The following is a 7,587-nucleotide window of genomic DNA, read 5'->3' as shown; positions in this document are numbered from 1 at the left end:
AAAACCAAATAGACCCAAAAATTAATGAAATTTTTATAATTTCTATTTTTTTATTGATACTTCAAAACCGAGTTACTCTAAAATCGAATTTCAAATTTTATAGTAACAATTAAACGCCTCTTGCGCTTACTTCCGAAACTTGAAAACATACTGCACTATCGTTGGTAACTTTATAGCTTTTTATGGTATGTTAAACAGCAGTATCAAATGAAAAGTCTTACAGGCTATGTAATAATTGGTATCAGAATTGAAATTGCAGGCAGTTATGTTTAAGAAAAATGTTTTTCTCCCACAAATGGTTTTAAATTATGTTTTATTTTGGAGTGGCCAGAGCCTAAAATTGTGAATACTGGAGAAGTTGGCATTTAATTACCACGCAAAACGATGTAACAGTACGGTGGAACTAAAAATAGAATTAGTACCTTTCAAATCGACGTTTTCATTAAAACGCTCCAAAATGATTATGATAGGTCAAGGAAAACCAGCTGTTGGTTGATTCAAATGTTAAGAAAAGAATTATTATTACTCTAAATTGAAAAAGCAATTGTGTTCAAAAATTCATATAATTCTAAGATTTTATAGGTTTTATTTGCACCTAATAGAATTTTGTACTTACATTAACAAAAAAAAACAAACCGCAGACCGCTGTGTATTAATAATTAAGCATATATACAAATCAGTATAGTTTTTACTAATAATAAACAGAAACAAAATATATTATCCTCGAGCGAGCAGTAAAATAACTTTAACGCACGCCTTTGTGAGCTGAAAGTAACACTTTGTCGCACATGTTGGGGTCAAAAGTTTTACCGCATACCAATTTAATAAATATGTGACGGTATCAAAAATTTTTGTAGGTATCGGCAATTGACATACGTGCAGTAAAACATTTTACCGTGCTTGTTCGTGTAAAAATTTCATCATACGATGATGTTTTGTTGAACTTACAGAAGGCAATAAATTTAACACACATGCGTTCGTAGGATAAATATTACAGCTAACACATGCGAAAGTATTTTTACTGCTTTGGTTCAATATGATAGTTAATCGAATGTCTAAATCACATTTAGAGTACGATAAACTACCACTTCCCGCATTTATTAGGTAAATATCTATAAAAACTGAATACATAAACTTCTACTTTCGTATCTAAATCTTTTCTAGAACCTAAGATGCGACTTATGCTGCAGTATGTGCCTGTAAGATCATTTATTGGATTAGTCATGACTGCTACAATCAAAAACGTAGTTTACCTGTCTAACTTCTCCCAGAATACCATCAGTTGAGCTCTGTCCAAGTGCCTTTTGGTCCTCGACAATTGAATCACTGTAACGTTCCATTTCTCAACGTTAGGATCCAGCTTCATTTCGTCGTATTTGATATGGAAGGCTGCGATTTTATCGAATATTTCTACAGGCGAATCCCATGGGTACCTAATTATCAAACAGCAACGTAGTTATGGTTTCCTTGGACATATACAAAATTAAAATAACTGACCCTTTAAACTGCCAGGCTGGTCCCATTACAAACACCGCCACTACCCTATCCCAATCGCTAGGACTGAGTTTTGAAGTATTATCCACCACCCGATAGGGTACAGTTTGTCCGTTCTTCTGCCTCTGAATCAAAACCTCATTATCTCTTTTTCCTCCTTCCGCTTTTTTATGTTCCTGGGTCACAAAACGCATTTCCTGGAGGATGTCTTTGACATTGTACATGGATATAAGTGAATTTGCACCTGGAAATAACAAGTTTGATCAAAACTCCACAAATATATGATAAACAATTTTGGTTAACAAAAAAATCAAGTTAAATAAGTAATATTTGAACATTTTACCAAAGAAATATAATCAGAATACTGAATTCTCTGATAGTGTAATATTTGAACAATACCTGGATTTACATTACGAACTCTCAAAATAGTTGTGCACATTATAGCTCTAATTGGAAACTTTTCAACGTTGAGTTTTTGTATACGGATGTACATACGTTCTCACATTAATTAAGAAATAATAGAAAGTATCTTCGGTTAGTTGTAAAGTTCACTGCTTTTTAGATATTTTAAAAAAGAAACGAACCTCATCTATTATTTGTTTAAAAAACGTTGTACATATAAATATGAAAGGTGTAGGTAATTTGAACTATTTCAAAATAAAAATGACAACGATGTATCTGCAAATATATATTATCCCCAATAAATTGAATATGAACTCACCAGAGGGGATAATAATAATTGGTGTCCTAGATACCCTCTTTTGGCCCCCACTAGAAGGGGGCCTTGCTTGACTAACAGGCAGTGGAGCTTGTGGTGGTTGTTGGGGAGCTTGCTGGGGACGTGTCTTTGCTTGTCCTTCCGTTACAGATTTCAATGTCATCCCGTGATAAGTACCCATTGTATCAATTTTGAAGCCTTCAGTTTCTTCTTTTTGCCTGTTGAATCTCTCTTGGTCGTAACGATTATACACAGATTGTTGTGGTGGGATTGAGCGTTGAATAGTTGGTCTCGGCGTTGTAATGGGCGGTTGAGCTGGTTGCGGTCTTTGACGCCCTATTACCCCAGGTTAATATCAATCAAGCTTCATTGTCATAAATCAAGGAATTCGAAGAAAAAGTATATAGCGCAACTACATAAAGGATATTCTAATTCAGTTTACACGCCAAATAATATCGCAGTTATACTAAATAACAGCAAGAAGTGAGTACACCAATTCAATTAAAGTATTATTGTTACAAAATAACAAAATTCTACAGATTCAACATTGTTCGTCTTTAAGGAAAAAAATTGGGTTACTTATTTGATTTAGTAGTGTATATGTACCTTAATTTTGACTTGGACCACAAAAAAAGAGCTTACCTTCCTCCCTAGCTTTTATGCTTTGCAACATAGCTAAAACGTTCTTAGCAAAATTTTTCCCTGTGCTTTGCAAGATCGTAGTTCTAGTACGCCATTGCCGCTCTCTGCTAATAATATCTTTCGTAATGTCCACATCCAAATCAAGGATAGCCCTAATATCATATTCTTGGCCGATGTCATCAATACCTAAAACATTCTTTATAGCCTCGTGAAATTATCGCATTTGCAAACTTGCCCAACCTTTAATTGTATTTCTTTTCTTAGCTAAACGTTTTGCTTTTATCGCAGCTATTTTTTCAACAGACATAGCCTCAGAGAGAGACTTAATATTGTCGACAGTTACGGAGGCCTCTTTTGGGGCATCCAAACGTGCCACATATTTCTCCCTAACTTTTTGCACATGAGTATCCTCAAATCGAGGTTTTTTAGCAATGTTCTCCAGACCATCATAATCGGCTGACCTCTTCACCTGAAAAATAACTCAACTTGCAAATTTACTGTCATTAAACATTTTGAAAATATACCTGTGTGGGCAATTCCAATGGAGCACTCTTATCTATAGCGGCACAACTGGCTGTTTCACCATTTAGATAAGCTAATAGTTCCTTTCTATCCGGACGACGTACAACTGGAATATTTTCGGCAGCAGCTTGTCTTACATATACAGGGTGAGTGAGTGAAACATTTTTTAGAATAAACAGTAGACATTCCAAGGTGTAGTATTCTTTTGCTGTCCCATCCTTTCCCGAGCTGCAACAAATGAAAATTAGTATACACACTTGATCATTTAATTTGTGAATGAACTCAAATGATTTTTCCTACTGAAACTGATTTTACTGTGAATATTATTATTAAGAAGGTAACACTCTTATACCGGGTGTTCCACCAGGAACCGTCATTAGACGTGTTAGGAAAACTATCAACAAAAACGTTTTGAAAATTTAGTGGTTTGGTCAGAGCCTTGCGGCGACTTTATCTAAAATATGTTCAATTAAGTTACACTTTCGGTTGTGCCAGAAGTCGATACTTGTTTGTTTAGTTTAAATGGAACACCCTATATTGACATGTGGTGCTCCATTTAATATTAGCTATATGTTATTTAATTTTTAGATTCTGCGTTCAATTTTAATATAAGTTTATTAATATCTTGGCTTTTTTATAATTTTCAAGGTATCTACAATTGAAAGTTCAAAGGGACGTCTGATGTCTGCCAAATTGCAAATTATTAAGAAACGGAAAGGTATTTTGTAATTCTATTTTGCTGTAATACTGTAGAAGGTCCATATGTTATGCTGCCACGTTTTGCTTAATATTTTCTATATGATATCCACCAAAATAAAAATCGTTCGTCAAAACTTAAACATTTTAAATGCAATTTTACTATTTTTTAATATATTATGAAACTACGCGGAAAAAGAATCTATATTCACATTTGATTACCTATAATAAATTGTAGAGCTTTTATATAATTTCGTTTTATAAGTTAGTGCATGAATAAGATATCCCTAATTCTAAGCAATAATGCAAATATAATACACGTCTCTAGGGAAAATGGAACTAGCAGCAAAATGGCATAAGTCATACCCACATAAGTAAAGTTAGTTACATGTATAAAACTAATTTAATCTATCATATTTGCACTGTAACTTGGAAGTAAGGAGGTATAATAGTACCCCTGCATCAACTTATAAAACCGAAATTCTTTAAACATTATCTAACTTTACTGTAAATGATTAAATGTGAACATAGATTCTTATTCAGCGAAGTTTCACAATATCTCAAAATTATAGTGAGATTCCACTAAAAATGTTCAAGTTTTGACCATTTTTTTATGTCCAAGTTAACTCTATTTTTATGGCCATCATATAAAAATTATTAGGAAAAGCTTGGCAACATACTAGAACATGTACCTTCTACAGTATTGTGCCAGAAAAGAGTTATGAATTACCCATCTGTTAACAATTTGTAATTCTGCAGATATTTGCACTTTTACTTTCAACACTCAATTGCATATACCTTTAAAACTATTAATTCTAAGAAAGACAGAGCCTTAATAAATTTGTCTTAAAATTCCAGTAGAATACAGAAATGTAATGATATATAGTTTTCAACTAAAAATAAGCAAGCATCACAATGCAACCAGTAGTGTGATATAATTCAAAATATTTTAGATAAGATCGCTCCTAAGTTCATACTAAATAACTAAATATTTGTAACTTTACTGTTCATAGTTTTTCCAAAACATCTGATGACAGTTCCTAGTGGGGCCCCTATATAAATATAGAGGAAATCATGACATTTGCCCATAAATTGTATCGCTTTTTACCTTGTGAATTAGTCATTAGCCAAAAGCACTTAAACATTTTAAAGTGGTTTAATATCTTAGAAAATATCAAGCACAGCTATAAAAATGATATACTTTGGAAGAGCAATTTTTGAGATGAAAGGCCTTAAAATTTGCAATTTTGATTATGTTTTTAACATGCCTATATTGCTGTATATCAGTTTTGCTAGAAAGTACTTTTGAAGCTCTAAACAGAACATAATAATAATAGCATCTTTTTAAGGACTAGCAAAGATACATAGTACACGTTAGATAGAAAATATAACCACAGAAATGCTTGTGAGATAGAATATTAACAATATTCCAGTTGTCTTATATTAGTCTTTTTAGTATTTGACAAAAAAAGTAAACTTTTCAACAGTGCCATTATCCTTGGACCAGGCATAATTAAGTAAACTCTTTGAAACAGACGATAACAGATCACATGAATCTGCATATTGTATTTGCTGTTTCAGGCTTTTTCTAAAATTTTTAATTTTACAAGTCTTGTAAGAGGGTTAACACTGTAATAGGTGGTATGCGCTTAGGCAAAATAAAAAGCAAGTTATTTCGTGTTTGATGGTGTTAATAACGAAATAGGTATCAGCGTTAGTTTGTGCTCTTTGAGTAAACAGATTTGTGCACATATGTAAGTTATTTTACAGGTGAAGTAACACGGTACTTACCCCCACATAAGATAGTTTGTTTTAACATTTTTAGGCCACGAAAACTCTCCAAAAATAATTTGGCCGTCCCGTTCGATAATTTCTTTTTTGTTTACATTATATTGTCGAAGTAAACTCAGGGGGTCCGCCATCGCTTGCTAAAAAATGCAAAAGACGAACAAATTTGCCCTTTCGGTGCTGCGATATGCGAATGACACAAACTCAAAAGACGAAATGAAAAATAAAACGAAACATACTTCAACTTCAACTTAACCTCGAAAATCCGTGTCAAAGTCAGTGATCAAGAACAACTGGACGTGAATCCTACTTTGAGGATTGAACGGAGGACCGCCATGTATTAGGACCCTTAATGACTTGATTTGTGTCAGAGGTGCGTCACGCGCCGGACAACAACGAATTTACTAACCAAATGACTAGTTCGAAATAAAAACACTTTTTTCTTTTTTTTTGGTTTTCACTGAGTAACTTTTGACGTGTTAGGAATTGCGGCAGATGTGTAATTAGAAAAATGTTTGTTTTTAAATTCTACAACGAACTAGACTAAAGCCTACTGGGGCCTCAATCTAAAATAGGAAAAATTAAATAATTTAAAATTTGAAAAATTTTACTCTAAATTTTGGACACCCTATACAATATCGATTATCGAAACTTTTAAAACTTCAACTATTAAACCTAAACCACCCTGTATTTCTTCTTTACATAGACTATATTTCTATTTTTCATTGACTTATCAAACCAAAAGTGCAAATGCTATTATTTTTTTGGTTTTTAATTTTTTTCACCGGCATTATCCAACCACATTCAACAACATTTTAGGAATATGTAGACGATCATGGAAAGCATTTTAATGCGAAAGAAATATAGGGTGTTACGGTAAAAAAAAATCAGTATCGTCAAGCTTTTTTGGAGCACCGCGTATAATTTGAAATCTTTTTCTAAAGTACGACCTAAGACACAGGTAAAGTATACACAATATCAAAATCCTACTTCTAATGATAACTGAGCTATAGAAGACTGTAAGTGAAATGAACCATCCTGTAATTTGAAAGTTTAAGGGTGAAAGTAATTACTCAGTACCAATAAACTCCACATATGGATTCCTAATTTCCATTTCTGGTTTCACACGAAGTAAAGTCTGTTTTCTCAATTAATACGAGGTACCCTGTATATTTGAAATGGCGTCTGATATTCCAGTTTAACAAACAATAATTATTTTAGGTTTCCTGAATCTTGTCGTGTCCCCATGAAAAAAAAATTACAGGTATCTTGCGTGTTAATTACTTAGAATTTGATGTACAGGGCACCTCTAAAAGGCTCGTACAAATTTGCATTGTAAACTTCTGAGGCAAAAACATGACGATTTAACCTAATTTACCTTAGTCCAAAAGTGGACAGGTTTCAAAATACAGGACGTGAAGGTGAAGATTAAAAAAGGGAAACAAATGTATTACTTAGTTTGTAATGCTACTAGCTGAACCAAATGCCGCTTTAGAGAGTTTTGAGGGGCATGAAATTAAAATTCGTTTATAATTTCGATGCGCATTGTAGAGGGCGTTGTCAGCGCTAGGTAAACTGTCTTTAGAATAGCATAACTTTTTTATCACCCGGTATAACATTTATTTATGACTAAATTTGGGTCTTCCTACATGTTTTCTGAAAAAAAGGTATCGTAGTACAAGTCCCTACCGGCATTCTTTCTTGAGATACTTGAAGTTTAAAGTTCG

At 33.1% G+C, this 7,587-nt stretch overlaps 1 protein-coding gene across 1 annotated transcript; it reads right to left on the bottom strand.

Annotated features, from left to right (window-relative positions):
- Positions 1 to 544: 544 nt before the first annotated feature.
- hyx (cell division cycle 73 hyrax) lies at positions 545 to 6,191 on the bottom strand. The gene is made up of 8 exons (XM_066297109.1): positions 5,864 to 6,191; positions 3,379 to 3,604; positions 3,095 to 3,323; positions 2,855 to 3,040; positions 2,216 to 2,548; positions 1,498 to 1,738; positions 1,254 to 1,433; positions 545 to 1,197 (listed from the first exon to the last, which is right to left on the bottom strand). The coding sequence occupies exons 1-8, from the start codon at positions 5,992 to 5,994 to the stop codon at positions 1,161 to 1,163; spliced, it is 1,563 nt and encodes a 520-aa protein (XP_066153206.1). The 5' UTR covers positions 5,995 to 6,191; the 3' UTR covers positions 545 to 1,160.
- Between the last annotated feature and the right edge of the window lie 1,396 nt (positions 6,192 to 7,587).

Source organism: Euwallacea fornicatus, chromosome 27 (assembly GCF_040115645.1).
Source record: "Euwallacea fornicatus isolate EFF26 chromosome 27, ASM4011564v1, whole genome shotgun sequence".
NCBI lineage: Eukaryota > Metazoa > Arthropoda > Insecta > Coleoptera > Curculionidae > Euwallacea > Euwallacea fornicatus.
The sequence above is the reverse complement of the archived record's forward strand: the minus strand, read 5'-3'. Positions and strand labels throughout refer to the sequence as shown.

What these genes read in the sequence shown, in the direction of transcription:
- hyx (XM_066297109.1), bottom strand. Translation starts at nt 5,994, where the DNA reads ATGGCGGACCCCCTGAGTTTACTTCGACAATATAATGTAAACAAAAAA. An exon ending in CATTGGAATTGCCCACACAG is followed by an intron (nt 3,324 to 3,378) that starts GTATATTTTCAA and finishes GTTATTTTTCAG; the next exon opens with GTGAAGAGGTCAGCCGATTA. An exon ending in AATTATTATTATCCCCTCTG is followed by an intron (nt 1,739 to 2,215) that starts GTGAGTTCATAT and finishes TGTTATTTCCAG; the next exon opens with GTGCAAATTCACTTATATCC.